The sequence below is a fragment of the Oratosquilla oratoria genome, chromosome 29, assembly GCF_046742065.1.
Source record: "Oratosquilla oratoria isolate Oo_2021 chromosome 29, ASM4674206v1, whole genome shotgun sequence".
NCBI lineage: Eukaryota > Metazoa > Arthropoda > Malacostraca > Stomatopoda > Squillidae > Oratosquilla > Oratosquilla oratoria.
Genome location: NC_134805.1, coordinates 39040323 through 39067874, shown reverse-complemented (window position 1 = coordinate 39067874; position 27552 = coordinate 39040323). Strand labels below are relative to the sequence as shown.

Genomic DNA, 27552 nt, shown 5'->3' with positions numbered 1-27552 from the left:
TCAGCAAATATATGTTACTACTAGATGTTACATGTGCAATACGGAATATCTATTAACCAATGTACCAAGGGCTTTTCCCCCTTACAAGGGAGGTAGCTTTGTCAAAACGAAAGTACCCACTCCCACTCATTCCATACCCATCCACCACCCTTTCCAACTCTCATATTAGCTCCTCATGGATGACGGGTTACCTCTGTATCCCCCCCACTGCCCTGGGTGAAAAACAATGCAATAAGACACAGCACGTCCACAACAAGGCCGCTTCACTTAAATCGGCCATCTCCCTTTCCGTCTCCTCACGCAGGAAAATAGAAGACGGGAGAAATACCTTCTGGCTGCGTCAAAATATTATTCACACAGACACGATTGAAAACTGAGTAGATGTCATATACTTAATCCTGCTCCTAGCGATTGATTAATATTTGTCCTCTGTTCCCTCTATGTTCACCTATATTTTTTATATATGCATGCTTTACATTCTACATTTTGTATTTATACTGTATATCTGACGTTCTCTTTTTTCATTGATGTTACTTATAGCCACCCCTACAAATTTGGTTTTCTATGTTTATCACCTGGTTGCGTAGTGCAGTTGTAAACAACTGTTGGGAAAACTGTAGAAAGTAGGAGAGTCAAGGTAATAATGCAATCGGTCTTTATGATATGGCAGCCAAGGGAAGAATTCCTTATGCACTGCATTAATATGCAGTAATTTCATAGCTTCTATCCCTCCACGGTGATCACGTGATTAAAGTTGGCACTGGTTACTAGTAAGATCAACTTCATACGTAACGTAAGAGTGAGGTAGAAGAAAGATAAAGGGGCAAGTAGGTAGTAGGACTACATTTTGCTTCGTATTTTTTATGTATTTATTTTTCAGATATTTAACTACTTTCTCCGTAAATAATGTTAATTTGAGTGATATGAGGTGATTAGTTTTTCTGATGAAGTTTCTTCACATATTTAGTATTGCAGTAGGAATATATGGTCTGATAAGAAAAGTATCAAGTACAGTATTCAGTAGTTATGAAAACTTGAGGTTGTGACTATATATCTGAGAAGTTTTATGGTTCTTTAATGCACTTGGCTATTCTGTGTCTGAAAACAAAAAAATTTCTGCTATAAATATTCTTGACAATTAGAATTAGGTCATTAATTTTTTGGCTGTTGACTTCAGTCTTCAAGATCATATCATATGGTAAGGAAAGTTTTAAAAAAATGATTGATTGGATTTTGTTGCAAAAATGGGTGTAAATTGTTACATCTGGGCATATGATGGTTCTCAAGATACTTTAAAGATTTAAGGTGGTCCTCCAATTTGGGGTATTAACTGCGTAGAACATGTATAGTAAATATTTTAGGAACTTAAGCGATAGTGATCATAGTCCCCATGATTTAGAGCCACACCATATTCACTTATTATAATTATGGGAGATTAATCTCCACTCAGAAAGGATTACTGGTCACTTTTGACTTAGTCTTAGGGTGTAAGAATGGTGTTGCTGAAAACTGGTACTACCTGGGACTTTAACTCGAAGCTTCATACGTGCCAGGTAGACGTGCTTACTGATTATGCCACTGTTACCCTAAGTGATACCCTGTACATCTCCCCCTTAAGGCCCCTGCTTCTCAGTGCCAGTCTGGGTGTGTACACATATGTTCATTTGGTATTCTTCTAGTATCACACAAATACACTTTTCATTTCTTTAGTTTTTATATTTCAAAGATTTATTTTTTCTATGGAATTGTTATGGTAGGTTAGGATATATTAGGCAATGTAAACTTCATGTTAAATATCCATGTTTGTGTGATTCTGAAATTTTACCATTCATTCTGTACATCCTCCTCACTATGTCATGTAAGATATGAAAAGGTGTCATTGAAAACTGACATTGCCTGGGACTCAAACCAAGGGCTTCCTACTTACTGGGTAGGCGTACTTATCCACAGTTGTTTCGAGTGACAATCAACACACTCATACTATTCCTCCTTTCTACTACCTCCCGTAAAGCTTTCCTTTATTATCTCTATGACTCTACCTCTTTAGTGCAATGTTGTCATGAAGAATGAAAATGTTTATTCCTTATGAGATAGTAAAAAATATTGTGATGGTTTTTGTCTTTGAAATATGACATAGGAGAATCATGATTAACTTGAGATATCACTGGATAATCACAAATGACATCTACAAAATTCTTGAAAATTTCCATAAATCATGTAGTGAACTTAATACATTGATTTTGAGATTGAAAGAAAAAAAATCACTGCAATTCATACTTATTATAACTAAAAAGCCCCCAGGAGCAAATTGAGTTAAATTTCCTAGTTACCACTGTCCTTGATTGAAAATCAATTAGCTAATTAATCAAGCAAATAAAAAAAATGATTGACTAGATTGAAAAGTGAATGTAAAATAAACTTTGGTATTTTTGTATGAACATGTGTAACAATTTTATAAAATGTGATTTTTACAGGATTGTTAGGAAAAATGAGTACCACTGCACTTCAGGCTGCCGTCTCCAGGGTTTCAAGAATGAGACCTTGGGGTCTTACAAGACACTTCATTACTACTGGGAGGTAAGATACACTTGAGTGTGAGTTATTAATACAAGAAAATGCACTAGGAAATTAATTATATTGTTGATCGTTATCTATGTATCAAGGGCTTTTTCCCCCTTTTAAGGGAGGTAGCCAAGCCAGAAGGCATGCACCCACTCCTACCCATTCCACTCCCATCCACCACCCTTGCCTCCCTCTCATCTTACCTCCTTGTGGATGAAGGGTCATCCCCATCTTCCACTTGCTGCCCTGGGTCAGAACCAATGCAGCAAGACACAGTACATCTGCAGCAAGGCTGCTTCATTTAATCAGTGAACCCCCTTCTCTGTCCCCTCATGCATAATATAGAGAAGACAGGAAGAAATCCTTTCAGACTGCATCAAAATATCATACATAACCACTCCCTACCCCCCCCCATCCCCTGCTCTCTCCCTTCCTTGCTCAACAGACATACCCCTCTTTCTCAAAGCCACTTTCACCCCATCCATCCATCTCATCCTTGGTAGTCCCCTCAAGTTCACTCCATCCACCTTTGCTTTCCACACCTCTTTTACTAATGTTTCTTCACTCATTCTTTCCATGTATCCAAACCATCCCAATACTTTTTCATCGGCCCTGTCTAACATCTTTTCCACCCCTGCTCTCCTCATTTCTCACTCTATTCAACATTGTAACCCCTACTATACTTCTCAGACATCTCATTTCAAACTCATTTAAACTTCTTTCTACCTCTCTTAAATTCCAAGTCTCCGCCCTATACAATGTCATTGGCACAATTATTCCTTCATATACTCACCCTTTTGCATCCATTCCCAGATACATATTTCTTATGACACTTTTTAATTCCCCAAGGTATTTACTTGCTTCTCTCAATCTACAATTTACCTCTATCTCCACTCTTCCCTTTCTTGCCACATGCAAGCCCAAATACCTAAAACTATCCACTTCACAAGTTTCACTAAATGAAAAACCCACAGCTTGAGACTCAACAGGTCTAGTTTATTTCAGATGTTTATGTAGAATATGGGGTTGTTTTTATTTCACATTCAGTGGGCTGTGCTTATGTGTGGTTCAGGGATGGGCAGGTTCAAGGGTTCTTGCATAGAACTGTTGTATGAGACTGATTTTTGTGTTTAGGTATTCCATTAGGTGCAATCACTACATGGAAGACACTGAACACCTCATCCTACACTGCCCTGCTCTCATCCTATCCAAACAGCAACATAACATCATTTCCTTGAATGATGTGGGCCAAACCAAATGGTTGTTGCCAGTTCTTTGTGGGCTGTAGGTCAGGAAAGAATTAAGGCAATGAATTGAGTAATTCATACTCTTTGTAGGCATCCACACCAAAATATTTGTATCTGTAATATATTATTTTTTATCTTCATGAAACAGGAAGACCTTTGTCAGATATCAGTCTTCTGCTGCTGCATCAGCTGCTGTAGAAACGAGTGATAGAGTGTCATTGACCAACCGAAATCCTCCAGAGCAGCTACGAGCAGCTCTCACCAACACTGCCTTCAATTTAGATGCAATGACAAAACTCTTGGATCATGATAACCTGGAAATGAGGGCAAAGTTCAGGTGAGTAGATAGTCAAGAATTTAAGCAAATGGATTTCTCTATCCTATGCCTATATACCTTGCATTGTGGGAAATGACTGATATGGAAAAAAAAAAATGATAAGTTTGACTTCAATCGTAGGAAAAATAATGGAAACTATCATCAGAGATGCTATTGAACATCATTTAGAAAGTAACCGTTTGATAAATGATAGCCAGCATGGTTTCAGACGGAAACGTTCTTGCGTGACTAACTTACTCGAATTCTACAACACAGGTATCTCGAATTATGACAAAAGAAACAATATAGATTTAATATATCTAGACTTTGCAAAAGCTTTTGATACCATCCCACACGAAAGACTACTTTCTAAATTAGCTTTGCATGGAATAAGTGGTAGCCTATTAGGTTGGACTAGTAATTGGTTGAATGGTCGAAAACAGAGAGTTGTTTTAAATGGAAAAACTTCTGGATGGAAAAGTGTTGCAAGTGGAGTTCCTCAGGGTTCCGTTCTTGGGCCACTTCTATTCATAGTATATATAAATGATATAGACCATGGACTAAAATCTACTGTTTCCAAATTTGCTGATGATACAAAACTGTGCGGAGTGGCAAATGATCACTCAAACCAATTAGATATTCAAGAAGATTTAGATAAGCTACAGCAGAAGTCTGAAAAGTGGCTAATGAAATTTAACACAAGTAAATGTAAGGTTATGAACATTGGTAAAAATAACAGTACGATTACAAGTTATTCGGAAGTTCGCTAACAAAAGTGGATAGTGAAAAGGATCTCGGCGTAATTATCAGAAACGACCTCAAATCATCCAAGCAGTGTATTTCAGCCTCTGAGAAAGCAAATAAGATTCTGGGACTGATTGCACGATCTTTTGATTTCAAAAGTCCATCACTAATTAACAAGCTATATAAATCGTTAGTTCGTCCACATTTGGAATATGCTGTTTCCGTATGGTCACCGAATCTCATTAAAGACATTGACAGACTGGAAAAAGTACAACGGCAAGCTACAAAACTGATTCCAAATATCAAAAATAAATTATACGAAAATCGACTAAAGCACATGAATCTGTTTTCCCTAAAAAAGCGTAGACTCAGAGGTGACTTGATACAGGTCTTTAAGATTTTAAAGGGAATTGACAACATCAAAAGTGACCAAATTTTCACATTGAATGAGAATCAGACAAGAAACTATGGTCTCAAACTGTCCGGAAATAGATTCAATTTGGAAGTAGGTAGAAACAACTTTGCCAACCGTTTAGTTAATGAATGGAATAAACTTCCTGCACAGGTAGTGCAATGTAGTTCATTTCGAAGCTTTAAGAATCATTTAGATAAATACCTAAGTAAGATGCTGTAATGATTATAATTTATCTTATATTTTTTGTTTTTGTTTTGTTATAATTTGTCTGTCTGATTTTCATTTATTATTAGTTATATGTCAATTTATTATTATTTACTATTTACCTGTTTGTTTATTATTTTAACTATACCTATGCATTTATTTATGTATTTTATTTGTTATTTACATTATTATAGTTTTTATTTATTATTAATGATTTTTTTTTTTTTTTTTTTTTTTTTTTTTTGCATCCGACCTAGATATGGATCAAAAGGTCTCCTGTCGGCATGCTCCGCCTTTGTAATCCTTTGTAAAAGAAATTCTCAGGTGCCACCCAATGCACATATCCATTTCAAGATATTTGTGTAACAAATGTCAGTCCTAAATCTTTTGTTGCAATGCTAGAAATGTTACTGATACAAACCCATAGGGTCAAATTTGTATTGTATATGCCAATGACCCTCCCTGTTGTCCAATAAATTGATGTGTGAAAGTAATTAAATCATAAAAAGTATTTAAAAAATGCAATATTTACCCAGGGCAGTGGACAGGATGCAGGGATGACCCATCATCCAGGAGGTGCCAAGATAAGAGGGAGGGTGGAGGGGAGTGGAATATATAGGAAATGGAATGGGTGGGAGTGGTTTCTATGCCTTTTTCTTTTTGGCTACCCCCCCATGTAAGGGGGAAAAAGCCTTTGGTATATGTATGTATGTATTATTTGTATTGCATATAACAGTAGCTTCTCCTTTGGTATGTTGATGGCAGTACTTATTACCTGACCACAAGATCATGAGAAAAGAGGTGGAGTCCTAGGAAGGTAAAGGAGAGATTTAAAAAGAACTGTGTAAATCAGGAGACGTAACAGTTCAATAGTGGCACAGCATTCTTCTGTGAGTGGAGATTTGTCTCTGAATATATAAAAATACTAGATGACTGGTCCATATAGAGTACCAAGATCCTAAAGTATTGATGGCATATAACTATGTAGTCAATACCTGTAGGTTTTATTAATTTTATTATTTATCTATTTATTTATTTTATTTTTGTCCTCCATCCCCCCTCCCTCTATTAACCTAAAGTATACATTCTTTCAGGGAGTTTATCAGTGACCCAGTTATGGTTCCCAAGTACAACATTCCTCTGGATGAAGAACGAGCCATTGCCTTGGCAAGACTGAAGCGTATCTGTGATGCTGGATTCATTTCAGTCTTAGATTTTTGGAACAACCCTCTGCGTATCTTTGCTGCCCATGAATTGGCTGCAATCATTGATCCAGCAATGACAACAAAAATGACAGTCCAGGTGAAGTTTCATTGCATATGTATTTTCTTTTTGACAACCTTGTCCACTTTTTGAAAGTTGTGATTTTAATTTGGTTGTTCATGTCTTGTTCCATTCAAGATTTATGTATTTACTTTCTATAATTTATCCACTGCACTTTTATATGTAGTTCATAGATAACTTTTGTGACTTAATTTTATTTGATTTTGTTCTTTCCTCAAATAGTTCAACCTTTTTGGGGGTACTGTCCTTAAGTTGGGCACTGAACGTCATCATGAAAAGTTGCTGAAGGGTATTGATACCTTGGATGATATTGGTTGCTTTGGTTTGACTGAATTGGGGTATGGAAATAATGCAGTAGAAATGGAAACTACTGCAATATACGATAAGGAAACAGGTGAGTGACTGGTTGCATTTTTAATCAGGCATATGAAAAAATTTATGTGAGGCTCTTACATATACTTATGAGAAGTGTTGATGTATTTAGAACCATACATATGACCCGTGTTAAAACGAACATGTTGCAGATGAGTTTATTGTGAACACTCCTCACCCTCTGGCTCAAAAGTACTGGATTACAAATGGAGCTGTTCACGCAAAGCATATTGTTGTTTTTGCACAACTCATTGTGGATGGAGTCAACCATGGAATTCATGGGATCTTGGTTAGGATTAGAGATAATAACCTTGAGGTAAGTGTTTGCTGGTGCTTATAATGTTTCAAAAGACCTCTGAGAATCTTTTCTACATATCATTAAGAGCGAGTGTAGTGATGGTATTAAAGGCCCAAAACTTGTTTCAGATAATGCCAAAGGTACGAGTGGAGGACATGGGCCACAAGATGGGCCTCAATGGAGTAGATAATGCTAAACTCTTCTTCGATAATGTCCGAGTTCCAAGGGAAAATCTACTGAATAAATACAGTGACGTTACAGAGGAGGGAGAATTCCAGTCTAAAATCAAGGGGTAATATATGTATATATATATATTTTGTTATATTTTATGTAGGAAGGCACAGTAGGAGGTATTGCAGATATATGGGATAGGTGGAAAGTTGTTAAGAGCAGTCAAGTTTTTATGAGAGTAGTAGAGCTTGTGTTAGAATCAGAAATGGAGAGAGTGAATGGTTTGAGGTAAAGGTTGGACTTTGCCAGGGATGTGTTATGTTGCCTTGGCTGTTCAATCTGTACATGGATGGGGTGGTGCAGGAGGTAAATGCAAGGGTAATGGGTTGGGGATTGGAGATGGTTAAAGGAAATGGAGAAAAGTGGGAGATAAACCAATTGTTGTTTGCTGATGACACTGCACTTGTGGCAGGATCAGAGGAGGGATTGAGGAAGTTAGTGACAGAGTTTGGGAAGGTGTGTGAAAGAAGGAAGTTGAAGATAAGTGTAGATAAAAGTAAGGTGATGAGATGTACAAGGGGAGAGGATGACTGCAAACTAGAAGTGAGTATTAAGGAAGAGAGGCTGGAGGAAGTGGATAGTTTTAGATACTTGGGTGCGAATGTGGTGGGAAAGGGAGGAGTAGAGATGGAGGTAGAATATAGATTGAGAGAAGCAAGTAAAGCCTTGGAGGATTAAAAAGTGTAATGAGAAATAAATATTTGGGAATGGATGCTAAGAGGAGATTGTATGAAGGAGTGATTGTGCCAACAGCACTGTATGGAGCAGAAACATGGAACATAAGAGAGGAGTTTGAATGTGTTTGAGATGAGGTGCCTGAGAAGTATGATAGAGGTTACAAGGCTAGATTGAGTGAGAAATGAGGAGGTGAGGAGGAGAACAGTGGAAAGGGAGTTGGGAGATAGGGTTGATTAAAGAGTATTGGGGTGGTTTGGACACATGGAAAGAATGAATGAAGAAAGATTAGTAAAAGAGTTGTGGAAGGCAGAGGTGGAAGGAGTGAACATGAGAGGGCAACCAAGGATGAAATGGATGGATGGGGTGAAAGAGGCACTGGGAAAGAGGGGAATGTCTGTTGAGGAAGGATGAGAGAAGACAGAAGATAGGGGTGAATGGAGAATGGTTGTATATGGATGATGCTGTGATACATGGAAGGGAGTGGGTGGGGGATGGATGAGGGGGTATTTGTGAAAAAAATAATTTGATGCAGCCCGAAGAGATTGCTCCCTGTCTTCTCTTTTTCTGCTTGAGGGGACGGGGGGTCGCAGATTTAATAAGGTGTACTTGCTGTGGATGTGCTGTGTCCTGTGACACTGCTTCTGACCCAGGACAGTGGGCAAGATGCAGGGATATCCTGTCATTCAGGAGGTGCCAAGATAAGAGGGAGGGAGGGGGGTGAATGGGTGGGAGTGGATTTTATATATTTGTTTTTTGGCTAACTCCCTTCTAAGGGGGAAAAAGCCTTTGGTATATGTATGTTATTTAGAGGGAAGTCTGCTGACTGACAAAAGTTTTGAATGGGTGTGGGTTGAGTGAAGAATGAATGTATGTCTTGACTCAGCTGCTCTCTTAAAAGGGGAACGCCTTTTGGTATATGTATGTTTGTATGCATGCATTGGCTCACCATATCTGTATCTCACCATATCTGATTTGCTCTGAAATTCTTGCATTGTTTTTGCACACACTATTGTTTCATCTAGTATGTTCCATACATCCACCACTCTATGGGGAAAGCTTTTTTTTCATGTCTTTTCTATAACTGTCTTTTTTTGGGTTTCTTTCCATGTCCTCTTGTGTTTCTCTTATCCCGATTTAGTAAGTCTTCTCTATCAAGGACTTCTATACCTTTCATAATTCTGTAGATGGTCAACAAGTCACCTCTTTCTCTTCTTTGTTCCAGAGTCAGTAGTTCTAATTTTGACCATCTTTCTTCATATGACATTTTTGATAGTGTTGGGGCCATCTTTGTAGTTGCGATTTCCTGACATCAAGGTTCATTAGTTGATCCATTATTTCTTTCTGTGTTACTCTTATTTCCCTAATGGGGGGATTTCACTTCTCTCCCTTTATCCCGATATTGCATTTTTTCTCTAAAGAAAACTGACTTGAAGTGTTTGCTCATGACTTCAGCCATTTCTGTATCGTCTGTGTATTCCATATTCCCTTGGCATAGTTTCAGTATTTCCTGTTTATTTTTTTTAGTTTACCATTACATATCTATAGAATAGTTTTGGCTGATCCTTACATTTTTCTGTTATGTCTTTTTCATAGTTTCTTTTTCTTCTCTACATATTTTTACATATTCATTCCTTTAATTAATATATATTTGCCACTTTCTAGGTTTTTTGTCTTTTCTCCATCTTTTCCAAGCTTTATTTCTTCTGTCTTTCACTTTGCTGCACCTTTTATTAAACCAGCACTTTATATACACTTTTTCCTGTTTTTGTTATGGGACATATTTATTCGCTCCTTCTTTGTAGATTTTCATAAAAATAATCCATTTTTCTTCCACTTGTGTTTCTTCCTTGTAGAATTTTTCCCAGTTCATTAAAAAAAAAAAAAAATCATAAGTTTCTCAAAGTCCATTTTACTATACATCAGTCTTCCCTTTCTGTGTTTCTCATTTCTCGTTATACAGTATATATTTCCTCCTTTAGTTCTAACTCAAGTAGTATGTGGTCGCTCTTTGGAATTGGTGTCTTGTATTCAATTTTGTCTACCATTTCAGATTCTGACATAAATAATAAATTGAGTCTCGATGGTTCTTTATTATTTCTAAATCTAGTGTTTTCTTTTACCCATTGTGTCATTGTATGATCTATAGTCATATTGAGTAATACATTTCACTATTGATCATCTCCACCTCTCACTGTCATCTCTTCCCAACATATTTCTTTGCTATTAAAGTCTCCCATGAGTACCACTTTATTTCCATCCTTCAGCATCTTGTTTAATGAATTTCTTGTATCCTCTAACATTTTGGAATAATCTCTCTCCAAGACCTCATTTTTGGGGGCACATAAATCACTGCAAAATTTATGCTTTTCATGTCGCTAGCTTTAACTCTTATTGAGATCATCTCTACCCTGTTCTATTCATATGTAACTTTTGTCACATTTAAGTTTTTCTTATCCGAGAACATGACTCTTCCACCTTGTTTCTACTCCTTATTTCTAATGACCAACACTGGTACTAGTATATGTATTTACCTAGTTGTATTATACAGGAAGGGGAGCTATGCTGGTAGTGACCCGTCTTTGTATCTCTCAGCATCTAGTTTATTCTTAAATTATTGTATGGTGTTTGCACACATTATTGTTTCATCTAATTTGTACCAGATATGTACCACTCTGTGTGAACAACTTTTTTTTTCTTCAGATCTTTTCTGTAACTATCCTTTTTGAGTTTCTTTTCATGTCGTCTTGTTTTTCTTTTATCCCACTTTAATAAGTCTTCTCTGTCAAGGACTTCCATGCCTTTCATGATTCTGTAAATCACCAATAGATCTCATCTTTCTCTTCTTTGTTCCAGGGTTGGTAATACCAGTTTAGACAATCTTTGTATGTCAACTTTGAAAGTGTTGGGGCCATCTTTGTCATTGCTCTTTGGATTCTTTCTAATTTCTTTATATTCTTTTTTGTACTGGATGCCCATAGTCTGCAGTGTACTCCAATCTTGGTCTTATCAGTGTGACTAATATTTTTTTTTACCATCACTTCATCCAAGTAATTGAAAGCCACCTTTATTGCATGTGTTTGTTTGTATGTATGTATCCATATCACAGATTTGGGATTATGAGAAAATTGGTATTGAAATTAGAATAGTTGTCTTGTTGATTTTGAGTCAAGAAGCAAATGTATCCCTCATATAACTAATATACATTTTTCCTAGAATAAACATATTGTATAATGTTGAGACAGACAAGTTGGGGAAGGTGGGTGAAGAAGACATAAATCTAGATTCCAGTCAATTTCTGAACAGTTTCACAAGGTTTTTTTCAGAGGAAGTGAAAAACCCATATTGCAAAACTTGTCAGTAATCAACTTGAACCCAGATATGTGCCTTCTTCACCCACCTTCCTCACTGTGGACCAGATATAGATTAGAAAATTTGTTTATGATATTTTTATGGTTTGGCAGGGCACGTGCACGTTTCCTGACTGTAGCTGATCAGTTGCTCTCTGGTCGTATTTGCATTGCAAGTATGTCCATGGGAGGTGCCAAAGCTTCTCTTACCATTGCTCTGCGCTATGCATCTACTAGATTAACAGTTGGTAAGATAACCTATTGCTTTATTGGTTAAAGAATAAGACTTGGTAAAGGTAAATTTCACTATATGGGCATTTGCTCTTCAAAATTTTGCTTTAATGCAAATAATTTGCTTCAAAGCCAGATTTGTGGCAATGATATTGTTATAAAAACAAATCCAAAAAAATATGATGTCTAATGAACACTTGACATCATCCCTTCTTTTATTTGATGAGCAGTGTTAACCACTTAAAGTGCAGCATAACTAGTAGGGGTGGACAAAAGGCCTAACAAGTATTATTTCAGTAAGTTTGATTCCTGCTGTGGGCAGGATACAGGGATAACCTATCATCCATGAGGAGCTAAGATGAGAGGGAGGGGAATGGTGGTGAAATGGGTGGGAGTGGGTACGCACCTTTTGACTTGGCTACCTCTCTTATGAGGGAGAAAAAGCCCTTGGTATATAGATAGACAGGTTTGATTCAAATTAATGTCAAACTCCCACTCTCAGGAGGGACTAGGACAAAGCATCCTAACAATGGACATTTCGAAACAGTAAATTCAGTGTAGTATACATGTAATATGCACCCACTCTACCCGGGCCTTGATCTAAATTGTTTAGCCAGCCAGCGTCCCATGTTAATGAATTATTAAGCATATACTATCTTCATGACCATTGATTTCCATTCATAGTAAATTAAGTGCTATACCCTCAGACACAAACCTAGAAGAATGAATACTTCTAAGCCACAAAAATCGTGCTAGCCTGCCTATGTTGAGAGTACAGTTAAAAAAAAAAAAAGACACCAGATGCAATCACCACATAGATGACTCAAAACATGCCCTCTCACACTACTTAGTACACAAAATGTTAGTAGATATTTTCTTCTTGAGAGACCACATTTGTGGTCTTTGCCCGATTCTTTGGAGCTGCAGGTCCCCTGCATGAGAGAACCAAGACTAAAGGTATAATTATTCTGAGTCTGATGTCATCATTGGTGGGTAGGGTAGTGACCACTGCTCATGAGATAAAGGTGCTGTTGGTGGAAGAGAAAGAAAAAAATCTAGAATCTAGATAGTCCTTGTGATTTGAAAAAGGAAAAAAAAATATTCTTTATGTGTAATTAAATAACAGAGGGATATTCCCTCTGTTATGCTGCCCCCCACTCTTAATACTGTCCTGTACCACTTCTCTTAATGTTCGTTTCCTTTTTTTGCTGAACCCTGTGGTGGGGGAGAAGAATACTACCACCAAGTGGTCCCACTTGAGTTGTGAAAGGTGACAAAAATGGGATGGGGAGGGGATAGGACTTGGCATCCTACTCTCTGTAGCCCCAAAGGGGACATTCCTAAAAAAAAGCAAAGGCATAAGAGGGTTTGGGAGGAGTTTTCCAACCAGAACCCTAAGGTTTGGGTCTTTTAATGGGTGTGATACAGATGAGAGTAAAAGGGAAGAGATTGACAGTATGTTTGTGAGAAGAATAATGGATGTGTTGGCATTGAGTGAAACTAAGTTGAAAGGGAGGTGTGAGTTTGAGTTTGGGAGTGTAGTTGGGAAGGTGTCAGGAGTGAAGAGCGGGTGAGGGAGAGAAGGGGTGGCTATACTAGTAAGTGAAGAGATAGGTAAACATGTGGTGGAGTGGAAGATTTCTTCAAGGTTAATGTGGATAAAGGTGAAACTGAGAAGGGAGACGTGGGTCTTTGTAAGTGCATATGGGCTTGGTAGTGAGAAGAGTACAGAGGAAACTGAGGCTTTTTAGATAAATTTAAATGAGTGCATAGAGGGTTTAGGGAGAAATGTCAATGTGGTGATATTAGATCTTAATGCTAGGAGAGGAGAAGAATCAATAGACAGAGTGGTTGGGAAGTGTGGAGTTCCAGGAAAAAATTGTAGTGGAAAGTTGATGGTAGAGATGTCAAGAGAGTTCATGATAATAAATACAGTATTTAGGAAGAAAGTCCAGCATAAATACACATAGGAGAGGGTGGTGGATAGAAGGGTGGAAGATCGGGCTTTAATGGACTACATAGTGGTAACCTGGAGAAGAGTAGAAAAAGTTAAGGATGTGTATGTTTTAATGGAAGAAAGTGGGGAATATCAGATCATTTTTTGGTGGAAGGTAATTTGAGAGTGGAGGATAGATGGAGAAAGAGAAAAAGGACAGAAGGTATGGGGGTGCTTGGAGTCAACTGCTTAAATGAGAAAGAAAAGAAGTACAAAAAAAAGCTGAGAGAGAAGTAGGAGGGAGTGAAGGATAGAGTAGAACTAGTAGTGGAGGAGGAATGGGGATGGTTCAAGGAGGGAGTCACAAGGTGTGCAAAGATGGTGTGTGGAACAAGGAGGATGGGAGGAAATAGAAAGAAGGGTAGTAAGTGGTGGAGGACGGCAGGAAATAGAAAAAAGGGTAGTAAGTGGTGGGATGATGAAGCAAAGAAGGTTGTAGAAGAAAAAAGCAAGGATTCACAGATTGGTTACAAAATAGGATGAGAAAATTATATGAAGGGTACAAAGAAAAGAGAAGTAAAGCATAAGATAAAGGAGGGAAAGAGGAGAGCAAATGTGAAATAAGGTAATAGTATAACAGAAAATTTTGAAAGTAATAAAAAGCTGTTTTGGAAAGAAATTAAGAGAGGACAAGGAGACAAATCAAGTAGAAAAGAAAAGGTAAAAGATGCAGATGGACAGATGATAATGGAAGAGACAGCAGTAAGAGGAAGATGGGCAGAATATTTTAGGGAGTTGCTAAATGTGAAGGAGGATAGGGAGGGAAAGGTAGTTGCAGTGGGAAGTACTAAGAAAATGACAGTGATGAATGAGGAAAATGGAGGAGAAATAAGGAAAGATGAGGTGAAAGCAGTTATCAAAATGATAAGAGCAGGTAAGGCACCTGGGTCTGGATGGATGTCATGTAGAGTGTATAGAAAAAAGAAAAAGGAGATACAGTGATGATGGACTGGCTGATGAGGTTTAATGATTGTCTAAAAGAGGGTAGTGTGCCAGAGGACTGAGGAGTGCCTATATAGTTCCACTTTACAAGGGGAAAGGAGACAAGTGTGAGTGTAGTAGTTTGAGGGGGATCAGTTTGTTAAGTGTAGTTGGGAAGGCTCATGGGAGGGTTTTGATTGAGAGGATTAGAAGAATAGAAGTAATTGGTGAAGAACAATGTGGTTTTAGGACAGGTAGGGGTTGCATAGATAACATTTTTGTGGTAAGGCAGATATATGAGAAAGATTTAGGGAAAGGTAGGGATGTTTTTTGGGCCTTTAATGATTTGGAAAAGGCTTATAACATGGTAGACAAGAAAGCACTGTGGGAGATATTACAGATATATGGGATAGGAGGAAAGCTGTTAAGAGCAGTCAAGAGTTTTTACAAAAGTAGTAGAGACCATGTTAGAATTAGAAATGGAGAGAGTGAATGGTTTGAAGTGAAGGTGGGACTTCGCCAGGAATGTGTTATGTCGCCTTGGCTGTTCAATTGTACATGGATAGTGTGAGAGGTAAATACAAGGGTAATGGGTCAGGGATTGGAGATAGTTAAAGAAAATGGAGAAAAATGGGAGATAAGCCAGTTGTTGTTTGCTGATGACACTGCTTGTAGTTAGATCAGAGGAGGGATTAAGGAAGTTAATGACAGAGTTTGGGAAGGTGTGTGAAAGAAGGAAGTTGAAGATAAATGTGGGTAAAAGTAAGGTGATGAGATGTACAAAGGGAAAGTGTGACAGCAAATTGGAAGTGAGTATTAAGGGAGAGAGACTGGAGGAAGTGGATAGCTTTAGATACTTGGGTGCAAATGTAGTGGGAAAGGGAGGAGTGGAGGTGGAGTTAGAATGTAGATTGAGAGAAGCAAGTAAATGCCTTGGGGGATTAAAAAGTGTAATGAGAAATAGACATTTGGGAATGGATGCTAAGAGGAAACTGTATGATTGTGCCAGCAGTACTGTATGGGGCAGAAATATGGAACATAAGAGAGGAGTTTGAATGTGTTTGAGATGAAATGCATGAGAAGTATGTTAGGGGTTACTAGGCTGGATAGAGTGAGAAACAAGGAGGCAAGGAGAAGAGTTGGGGTGGAAAGGGAGTTGGGAGATAGGGTTGATGAAAGAGCATTGGGATGACATGGAAAGAATAAGTGAAGAAAGATTAGTAAAAGAGTTGTGGAAGGTAGAGGTGGAGGGAGTGAACATGAGAGGGTGACCAAGGATGAGATGGATGGATGGGGTAAAAGGGGCATTGTGAAAGAGGGGAATGTCTGTTGAGGGAGGAAGGGAGAAGACAAAAGGTAGGGGTGAGTGGAGAATGATTGTGTATGGATGATGATGTTATCCATGGAAGGGAGTGGGTGGGAGATGGGGGAGTATGTGTGAATGATATTTTGATGCAGCCCAAAGGAATTTCTCCCCGTCTTCTCTTTTTCTGCATGAGGGGATGGAGAGAGGGGTTTGCCAATGAAATGAAGTGGCCTTGTTGTGGATATGCTGTGTCTTGCTACATTGCCTAAGACTCAGGGCAGTGGGTGAGAGGCAGGGATGACCCATCATCCAGGAGGAGCCGAGAGAAGAGGGAGGGGTGTGAATGGGAGTGGATTATGTAGGGGATGGAATGGGTGGGAGTGGATTTTATGCCTTTGTTTTTTGGCTACCTCCCTTGTAAGGGGGAAAAAGCTATTGGTATATGCATGTATATATGTAATTAAATGGAGAATTTTGTACATACAGGTCCAACTGGTAAGTCTGACATGGCCATCATGCAGTACCAACTCCAGCAGAGAGCTCTTGTACCACTCCTTGCCCGCACTTATGCCATTAACTTTGGCCTTGATTATGTTAAGGTAATATATTCTTCCCATTTGTTACTAATACATTCTACCTCCCTTATAAGGGGGAAAAATCCCTTGGTATATATATGTATATATATATATATTATATATATATATATACACAAGTAGAACAGGAGTTTATTCCTTGACTAGTTTCGCACAGTGATGCTTCTTCAGAAAGAATGGTTTGCATTACAGAATAACTGGTATTAAATACAAAAAATATTAGGAGAAAGAGGGTATAAGGGAAGGTCACTTCCTATTCATGGTGGCACGAAATCGTGCGGGTTGGTCGGACTGGCGCTCCGTGTGGTGCTACGAGTGAACAGATGTCCTGTTGTTTTCCACTGGTGCACCACACGGAGCGCCAGTCCGACCAACCCGCACGATTTCGTGCCACCATGAATAGGAAGTGACCTTCCCTTATACCCTCTTTCTCCTAATATTTTTTGTATTTAATACCAGTTATTCTGTAATGCAAACCATTCTTTCTGAAGAAGCATCACTGTGCGAAACTAGTCAAGGAATAAACTCCTGTTCTACTTGTGTGTTTCCCTCTACTCCTCTTACAACCTGTCAGGATGTCTTCATATATATATATATATATATATATATATATATATATTATACATATATATATGTATATACTTTTTTTTACATACATATACCAAGGGATTTTGGATAGAGTGAGAAATGAGGAGGTGAGGAGAACAGGGGTGGAAAGGGAGTTGGGAGATAGGGTTGATGAAAGAGTATTGGGATGGTTTGGACACATGGAAAGAATGAGTGAAGAAAGATTAGTGAAAGAAGGGTGGAAGGCAGAGGTGGAAGGAGTGAATATGAGGGGGCATCCTAGGATGAGATGGATGGATGGGGTAAGGGGGCCATTATGAAAGAGAGGAATGTCTGTTGAGGAAGGACAGGAGAGAACAGAAGATAGGGGTGAGTGGGGAAGGGTTGGGTATGGATGATGCTGTGATGCATGAGGGGGTGGAGGATGGGGATGAGGGAGTGTGTGAGAAATAAATTGATGCAGCCCGAAGGGATTTCTCCCCGTCTTCTCCTTTTCTGCATGAGAGGACGGAGAGGGGGGGTCGCCGAATTAATGAAGTGGCCTTGCTGTGGATGCGCTGTGTCTTGCAACGCTGCTTCTGACCCAGGGCAGTGGACAGGATGCAGGGATGACCCGTCATCCAGGAGGTGCCAAGATGTGAGGGAGGGAAGAGGGTGGAGGTTAGTGGAGTATGTAGGGAATGGAATGGGTGGGAGTGGTTTCTATGCCTTTTTCTTTTTGGCTACCTCCTGTGTAAGGGGGAAAAAGCCTTTGGTATATGTATGTATGTATGAATGTATTGCTAAAGGGCTTAAAAAATCACCTGTTTGTAAAACTTTAGTGTAGGAGAAGTTTCTTTCTAAGATTAGTTGGAGGGCACAAGAACCGTTGTCAGCTGATGTGGGGTTGTTGGTTGTCAGTAAAACTTGAGCCCATCTATCTATTTATTATACCAAGAGTTTTTTCCCCCTTACAAGGCAGGTAGCCAAGTCAAAGGCATTTAGCTACTCCCACCTATTCCACTCCCCTCCACTACCTTAATGCCCCCTTCACCCCATCCATCCATCTTATCCTCAGTCATTCCCTCATGTTCACTCCTTCCACCTCTGCCTTCCACACCTTTTTTACTAATCTTTCTTCACTCATTCTTTCCATGTGTCTAAACGCAATACTCTTGAGCCAATTATTATTATTATTTTTCATTGCTTTGCTGCATTGCTTCACACCCAAGGTAGTGGGCAGGAGACAGGGATGACCCTCCATCCATGAGGAGCTAAAATAAGAGGGAGGCAAGGATGGTGGATGAGAGTGGGTGCATGCCTTTTGACTTGGCTACCTTCCTGATAAGGGGGAAAAAGCCCTTTGTATATAGATATATAAATGACTTTTCATTGAGTCATAGCATCCATATTTCTCTAAAGAAATATCTTAACAAACAATAACCATTAAATCTGCTGTGGTTTGCACATTTTGGGGATGAATGTAAAGAGAAGACAGAATGAGGGAGTGATTGTGCCAGTGATGCTATATGGAGTAGATTTGGAATCAAAGAGGCAGAAAAGAAGAACTTAAACATGAGATACCTCTTCAATACGAGTCAAATATTTGCGCGCATGTCAGGTTGCCTGATGTACAATGATGCATCACAATATAAAGTTACTGCTGTTATACTCATTCTCTTTCACCCTTAATAAATATAATGTCACAGAAAACAGGAAGCTCGCAGGCCTAGTGGATTAGGGTGTCATCACTTGTGGTGAAGGTCGAGGGAATGGCAGTTCGAGTCCTGCCACTGGCAAAGTTGAACCAAGGGCATGGTTCATTAAATTCCACGCTACAAAGGCCTCTGTAAGGGGCACCGTCCTAGCCTCCAGATAGGGGGAGTTTGTGACGTTAAACCATATCAACAGAAAACGTGATCAAGCCTGTTCACAGAATATGGGGGTCACTCAGCTGCAACTACAAAATGAATATAATCAGGAAGCCGATGCCGGCACCCTCATATACTCCACTCGTGGCTCATGATGCATACATATGCATCATTGTATTCAAGAGGTTAAGAAAAATGGTGGGGGTTATGAGGATGGATAGAGTAAGAGCTGAGAGCATTGGCAGAGAGTCAGTAGATAGGATTGATCAAAGAATACTAGGATGGGTTTGGCATATGGAAAGAATAAGTGAAGAAAGACAAGGAGAAGGAGTGAGGAATATGGAGGTGGATGAAGGGAGCTTGAGGGAAAGACTGAGAATGAGGTGGATGGATGGATGGGATGAAAGGGATATTGGATGTGTGTTGAGTAAGTGGACAATCAGTAGGTGTGAGTGGAGTGTGGTTGTAAGTGGATGAAGAAATGACATGGCCCAATGGGATTTCTTCATGTCTATTCTGTATTTTTTTCGTCTTGAGTGGATCAGAGTGTAGGGGATTACCATGAAATGAAGTAGTGGGAGTAAACCATCTTTATCTGTTGGGTCCTGCTGTGGAGGTGCTGTGTGTTGCTGAGCTAAGAAAGGAAGGACAACAAATGGGTGTGGGATAGGTTTTGTGTTTGTATGGAGTGTGATAGGGATGGAATGGGTGGGAGTGATTTTTATGCCTTTGTTCTTTGGCTACCTCCCTTTATAAGGGAGAAAAAGAGCCTTTGGTATATGTATGTATGTATGTATGCTTTGACTTGGTCATGCTTTTATAAGGAGGCAAGGGCCTTTTGGTATATGTATGTATTATTATTATAATGATATTTATGGAGGGGGGTTACTGATTAAGTTAAGTGGTCTTGCTGTGGATGTACTGTGTCTTGCTGGATTGCTTTTGACCCAGGGCAGTGGGCAGGATACAGGGATGACCCGTCATCCATGAGGAGCTAAGATGAAAGGGGGGAAAGGGTGGTGGATAGGAGTAGATATGTGTCTTTGACTTGGCTACCTCTCTTACAAGGGAAAAAAACCTTTTTGTATATAGAATGATATATGTATTATTATTATTGTCATCATTTATTATTATAATTATGTTTGCTGTGGATGTGCTGTTCCTGCAACACTGCTTCTGACCCATGGCAGTGGACAAGATGCAGGGATGACCCATCATCCAGGAGGTGCCAAGATAAGAGAGAGTGAAGAGGGTGGAGGGGAGTGGAGTGTGATAGGGATGGAATGGGTGGGAGTAGTTTTTATGCCTTTGTTTTTTTGGCTACCTCCCTTATAAGGAGGGGAAAAAGCCTTTGTAATATGTATGTATGTTTCTCAACAATGGAGAATATTAATACTGTCAGTACATAGCCTATTATTTGTTACAGAGACGCTGGGCCAATCAACCCGCAGATGGGTCAGAACACCCTGAGGTAGTGACCATGTGTTGTGCCATCAAACCTATAGCATCTTGGAATTTAGAAAAGGTGGTCTCAGTAAGCAGGGAACGTTGTGGAGGCCAAGGTTACTTATCTTGCAACAGGTGAATCTAACAGTTTTATTTTTTTTTTCTTTCAGGATTTGTTTATTCATTTATTACCATTTAACACCTGTTCTGGGGTACTGGGTGTATAGTCATAAGCAGTAAGTACTTTAGGGACTGTGTAATAGGAGTGGCCAATGAAACACTGAGTATGGATAAATTAGTACATGTAATTGTACAGCACTACAGAGATAATACGTGCTCTCACATTGGAGAAGAGACCAAGACTAACTGACGCTAAGCTTCTTAGCGTGGGGAAGCATACACAATTCGTCTTGGTTTTCCTACAAAAAGGCACAAATGAATATACAATGACAATAATAAAATCAATATATAATAACTATACAATACAAGTACATATATATAATATACAAGGAATGTGTTGGGGATCATTAGGTAAACAAGGTGCTAAGGTGGGAGGAGCAATGAATTGGTTTTGGATGGGTGTAGGGTGAGTATGTGCTTTGACTGGGCTATCTCCCCCATAGAGAAAGAAAGAGAGAGAGAGAGAGAGAGAAAAAAAATGGGGGCGGGGGATGGGTTGAGACTTGTTTTGTATGTATGTATGAAGTAAAGCAAACCAAAGAGAATAATGAGTAATTTTTTCAGACAAATGGGTGTGCATCATAATATCTTGCCAATTCTCACAGGTTTGGAACCTTCCATGGCTTGGCCCATGCAGCCATGACTGCTGAAGGAGACAATTGCGTGCTCATGCAGAAGGTTGCAAAGGAACGTCTAACTGTTTTCAAGCCTCTGCCAGAAAAGGAAATGGAAGAAGATCTGAACAACCTTGAATTCCTACACAATCTTATGATTAAGAGAGAGAACATTGTATTCAAGGTAGCTACTGTCTACAAGTCAAAGATCTTAGGTGAAAGTACATGTGAAAGTTGACACATTATATGAATTTTTTTTTCTTATATATGTATATAGTTGAAAGCTTTATAATTATTTCAACAGACTTTGGGCAAGAAGATGATTGCAGCTGGGAAAAAACATCTTTTTGACACTTGGATGCTTAAGGAGTCTGACACTGTCCAGAGTGCTGCCAAGGCCTTTGGAGAAAGGCTCATCTCAGACCAGGTAAATGTTATTTCACTTCAGAGAAGGGAGTTTGGATGCTTTGTGTATGACTAGTATAACCATTATACATGTGATAACACAAATCAGGTTATTTGAAGAAAAAAATTGTAGTTGTTATATCATATGTATAATGCAAGATGTTTAGGCAAGAACATTTGAAGTAGCATATGTGATACAAGATGATTTTTTTTTATAAATATTTTGTATGGGGCAGAAACATGGAACATAAGAAAGGAAGAGAGGAGGAATTTGAATGTGTTTGAGCAGGGTGCAGGGATGACCCGTCATCCAGGAGGTGCTAAGATAAGAGGGAGGGTGGAGGGGTGTGGAGTGTATTCAGGGATGGAATGGGTGGGAATGATTTTATGCCTTTTCCTTTTTGGCTACCTCCCTTGTATATGTATGTATGTTGAGATGATGTGCCTGAGAAGTATGATAGGGGTTACTAGGCTGAATAGAGTGAGAAACAAGGAGGTGAGGAGGAGAACGGTGGGGAAAGGGAGTTGGGAGATGGGGTTGATGAAAGAGTATTGGGATGGTTTGGACACATGGAAAAAATGAGTGAAGAAAGATTAGTAAAAGAGGTGTGGAAGGCAGAGGTGGAGGGAGTGAACATAAGAGGGTGACCAAGGATGAGATGAATGAATGGGGTAAAAGGGGCATTGGGAAAGAGGGGGATGACTATTGAGGAAAGACAGTGAGAAGATAGGGGTGAATGGAGAATGATTGTGTATGGATGATCCTGTGATGCATGGAAGGAAGTGGATGGGGAATGGGGGGTGAGGGAGTATGTGTGAATAATAATTTGATGCAGCCCGAAGAGATTTCTCCCCATCTTCACTTTTTCTGCATGAAGGGACAGAGAGAGGGGTAGCCAATTAAATGAAGTGGCATTGTTGTGGATGTGCTGTGTCTTGCTACACTGCTTCATATTTAGGGCAGTGGGCAAGATGCAGGGATGACCCGTCATTCAGGAGGAGCCAAGATAAGAGGGAGGGAAGAGGGTGAATGGGAGTGGAGTATGTGGGGATGGAATGGGAGTGGAATTCATGCCTTTGTTTTTTGGCTACCTCCCTTGTAAGGAGGAAAAAACCTTTGGTATATGTATGTATGAATTTTCTTCTTGCCTTTCATACATAAATTTTTACCCTAACAGTTTGGAGCCACTTTGGAGACTTGTGAAGATAGTTTGAAACCTGTGCTGATGCAGCTTTACCATCTGTATCTCATTGACATTCTTGAAAACAATCTAGCCTCCTTCATCACACAAGGTCTACTTTCTGTGGAATCGGCAACCCAGGTAAGCCTTAGTCAGGAGTCATGTATGGAGATTTATGTTTAAGGAAAAAAACAAAAGCAGTTGCTCCATCTATCCATCCAATCATCTGTTACCCGCAAAGCAAAGTGGCTAGGTATGCGACGGGAAAAACCTCGCCCTTTTCATTCTCATCATGTTTCCCTTTCACTCTTTCTTAGATTAGAACATGTGAAGATAGCACCTCAAGATCCCCCCAGTAATACTACTGGTTATTCCCAAGCATCTCCCTTTTGTGGGACAAGTCCTGGCTTCTAATCACCTACTTTATCATGCTCATGCACATTTTTACTTGTTTGACATCCTGACCACAAGATTCTTTGGCTTCAGTCAGTCATGAGTCAATGATGAGATTTTGTGGAGCTCTGGAGTGAGTGAGGGACATTGTAATATCATGTACTCTGTATCTTATGTACACACATACACATATGTTAACACATGTCACACACACAGATACATGTGTGGGTACATAGATAAATAAACATATTAATTAAAAAAAATTAAGGGAAAATTAAATAACTTGTATGACTTAAGTATACCATGTAACAATAACATACTTGAACAGAATGTCTAAAGAACATTTAAACCTATGATTAGCATGCTTCCACATACATACATACACCAAGGGCTTTTCCCCCCTTACAAGGTAGCCAAAGTCAAAAGGCATAATTCCACTCCCACCCATTTCATCCCCACCCACTACACTCCCATTAACCACCTGTCCCTCCCTCCCTCATTTCTTGGCTCCTCCTGTATGACAGGTCATCCCTGCATCCTGCCTATTGCCCTGGGTCAGAAGCAATGCAGCAAGACACAGCACAACCACAGCAAGGCCACTTCATCTAATAGGTGACCCCCCTCCCCGTCCCTTTATGCAGAAAAAGAGAAGATGGGGAGAAATCCCTTCAGGCTGTGTCAAAATACCATCCCCTTGCACCCCACCCACTCCCTTCCATGCATCACAGTATCATCCATACACAACCATTCTCCTCTCACCCCTATCTTTTGTCTTCTCCCTTCTTTCCTCAACAGACATTCCCCACTTTCCCAATGGCCCTTTTACCTCATCCATCCATCTTATCCTTAGTCATCCCCTCATGTTCACTTCCTCCACCTCTTCCTTCCACACTTCTTTTAATAATTTTCACTCATTCTTTTCATGTGCCCAAACCATCCCAAAACTCTTTCAATCAAACCTATCTCCCAACTCCCTTTCCACCTCCACTCTCCTCCTCACTTCCTCATTTCTCACTGTTTAGCCTTGTAACCCCTACCATACTTCTCAGGTATTTCATCTCGAACACATTTAAACTCTTCCTCTCTTATATTCCGTGTTTCTGCCCCATACAGTGCTGTTGGCACAATCACTCATTCATACAATCTTCTCTAAGCATCCATTCCCAAATGTCTATTTCTCATTACACTATTTAATCCTCCAAGGCATTTACTTGCCTCTCTCAACTTATATTCTACCTTGACTCCTTCCTTTCCCACCACATTCACATGCAAGTATCTAAAACTATCCACTTCCTCTAGTCTCTCTCCATTAATACTCTTCCAATTTGCTACCATCCTCTCCCCTTGTACATCTCATCACCTTACTTTTACCCACATTTATCTTGAACTAACTTCTTTTGCACACCTTCCCAAGCTCAATCACAAACTTTCTTAGTCCCTCCTCTCCTGCTACAGGCGCAGTGTCGTCAGCAAACAACAACTGGCTTATCTTCCATTTTTTTCTATTTTCTTCAACCATCTCCAATATCCAGCCCATTACCCTTGCATTTACCTCTTGCACCACCCCATCCATGTATAAATTTAACAGCCAATTTGACATAACACATCCTTAGCAAAGTCCTACCTTTACCTCAAACCACTCACTCTCTCCATTTCTAATTCTAACAAGGGCTCTACTAATCTCATTAAAACTCTTGACTGCTCTTAAACCTTTCTTCCAGTCTTAACACCCTCCCAACTAACTGCAATACCTCCCACAGTGCCTTCCCGTCTACCCTATCATAAGCCTTTTCCAGATCCATAAAGGCCCAAAAAAATGTCCTTACCTCTTCATAAAGCTTTCTCACATATCTGTGTTATATAAAAAATCTGATCCACATAACCCCTACCTGTCCTAAACCCACACTGTTCCTCACCAATTCCCTCTGTTCCTCTCCTAATCCTCTCAGTCAAAACCCTACCATAAGCCTTCCCAACTACACTCAACAAACTGATTCCTCTGCAACTACTACACTCACACTTGTCCCCTTTTCCCTTGTAAATTGGAACTATACAGGCAATCCTCCAGTCCTCTGGTACTCTACCCTCTTCTAGACAAACATTAAACAATTTCACCACCCAGTCCACCATCACTGTACTTCCCTTTTTTAAACGCTACTTATAACACTCATCAAACCCAGGTGCCTTACTTGCTCTCATCATTTTAATAACTGCTTTCACCTCATCTTTCCTTATTTCTCTTCTATTTTCCTCATTCCTCACTATCATTTTCTTAGCACTTCCCATTGCAACTACCTTTCTCTCCCTATCCTCCTTCACATTTAACAACTCCCTAAAATACTGTGCCCATTTTCTTACTGCTGTTTCTTCCATTGTTATCTTTCCATCTGAACCTTGTACCTTTTCTTCTCTACTTAATTCACATCCCCTTCCTCTCTTAATTTCCTTCCAAAACATCTTTTTATTACTTTCAAAACTTTGTCATACTTTTACCCCATTTCACATTTCCTCTCCTTTATCTTATGCTTTACTTCTATTTTCTTCTTACCTCTCATACAATTCTCGTCCTCTTTTGAAATCAATCTGTGAATGCTCGATTCTTCTCTTCTACAACCTTCTTTGCATCCTCATTCCACCACTCACTACCCTTCCTTCTATTTCCTCCCATCCTCCTTGTTCCACACACCATCTTTGCACACTTTGTGACTCCCTCTTTGAACCATCCCCATTCCTCCACTACTAGTTCTACTCTATCCTTTCCCTCCTCCTACTGTTCTCTCAGCTTCTTGTGCTCCTCCTTTTCTTTCTCATTTGAGCAGTTTACTCTAAGCACCTCCATACTTTCTGTCCTTTTCCTTTCTCCATCTGTCCTCCACTCTCAACTTACCCTCCACCAAAAAATGAACATGTACATCCCAAACTCCACCTCTTCTCTTGAGTACCACTATATAGTCCATAAATGGCCCCATATACCACCTTTACCACCCTCTCCCATGTGTACTTATGCTTTACTTTCTTCCTAAACATGGTTAGCTATCATCAGCTCTAGACACATCACCATCAACTCTCCACTACAATTTTTTCATGACACTCCACATTTCCCAACTACTCCATTTATTGATTCATCTCACACCCTAGTATTGAGATGTCCCAGTACCACTACATTGACATTCCTCTCTAAACCCTCTATGCACTCATATAAGTCTATCCAAAAAGCCTCCCTTTCCTCTACACTCTTCTCACTATCAGGCCCATATGCACTTACAAAGACCCATGTCTCCCTTCCCAGTTTCACTTTCATCCTAGATTAACATTGAAGAAAGCTTCCACTCCACCACACATTTACCTATCTCTTCACTTACTAGTATAGCCACCCCTTTTTTTCATGATCTCTTCACTCTTAACACCCTCCCAAACTCAAACTTGCCCCTCTCTTTCATCTTAGTTTCACTCAATGCCAACACATCCATCTTTCTTCTCACAAACATACTGCCTATCTCTTTCCTTTTACTCACATCTGTACCACATCCACACACATTAAAAGACCCAAACCTTAGTGTTCTGGTTGGAAAACTCCAGCCAGACCCTCTTATGCCTTTATTTATTTATTTTTTTATGAATATGATTGGTTTGTACAGGGGTACATATACTTAGCCCATGTATGTTCAGGCAGGTGCCAAGATAAGAGGGAGGGAAGAGGGTAGAGGGGAGTGGAGTATGTAGGGGATTGAATGGGAGGGAGTAGTTTCTATGCCTTTGTTTTTTTGGCTACCTCCTGTATAAGGGGGAAAAAAGTCTTTGGTATATATAAGTATGTATGTTCAGGCACATACCTTCTCTTTGCAGGTTTCTGAAGTATCCTCCCAGCTGTGCCGTTCTCTGGGTCCACATGCTCTGGCCCTTTGTGATGCCTTCGCTATCTCTGATGCCATGCTCTCTGCACCCATTAGCCTGGATTGGATATCATACAATGAGAAGGACAACCAGGGTGAATTGTAAGATAGTGTATGAAAGGAACTCCATTATTTGGCAGTGGATAAAAATACAGTATGCTGTGTCTTGCTGGGTTGCTTCTGACCCAGGGCGATGTGTGAGACCTGTCATCCAGGAGGAGCCAAGATGAGAAAAAGAGAGAGAGAGAGAGAGAGGGAGGGAGAGAGAGAGAGGGAGG

The 27552-nt window shown here is 39.7% G+C and overlaps 1 protein-coding gene across 4 annotated transcripts; it reads left to right on the top strand.

Annotated features, from left to right (window-relative positions):
* Window positions 1–555: 555 nt before the first annotated feature.
* On the top strand, window positions 556–27552 carry LOC143040727 (uncharacterized). 4 transcript variants are annotated; one of them, XM_076212096.1, is made up of 14 exons: window positions 556–637; window positions 2475–2577; window positions 3958–4146; window positions 6583–6790; window positions 6995–7166; window positions 7297–7460; window positions 7571–7734; window positions 11813–11946; window positions 16639–16751; window positions 20589–20743; window positions 21394–21586; window positions 21707–21829; window positions 22986–23129; window positions 27228–27552. In XM_076212096.1, the coding sequence occupies exons 2-14, from the start codon at window positions 2489–2491 to the stop codon at window positions 27378–27380; spliced, it is 2001 nt and encodes a 666-aa protein (XP_076068211.1). In that variant the 5' UTR covers window positions 556–637; window positions 2475–2488; the 3' UTR covers window positions 27381–27552. The 4 variants fall into 4 exon arrangements, with proteins under 4 accessions (XP_076068211.1, XP_076068210.1, XP_076068213.1 ...); XM_076212095.1 differs by lacking the exon at window positions 556–637 and adding an exon at window positions 654–827; XM_076212098.1 differs by lacking the exon at window positions 556–637 and adding an exon at window positions 686–831.

What these genes read in the sequence shown, in the direction of transcription:
- LOC143040727 (XM_076212096.1), top strand. Translation starts at nt 2,489, where the DNA reads ATGAGTACCACTGCACTTCAGGCTGCCGTCTCCAGGGTTTCAAGAATG. An exon ending in TTAGAGATAATAACCTTGAG is followed by an intron (nt 7,461 to 7,570) that starts GTAAGTGTTTGC and finishes AACTTGTTTCAG; the next exon opens with ATAATGCCAAAGGTACGAGT. An exon ending in TTCCAGTCTAAAATCAAGGG is followed by an intron (nt 7,735 to 11,812) that starts GTAATATATGTA and finishes ATGGTTTGGCAG; the next exon opens with GGCACGTGCACGTTTCCTGA.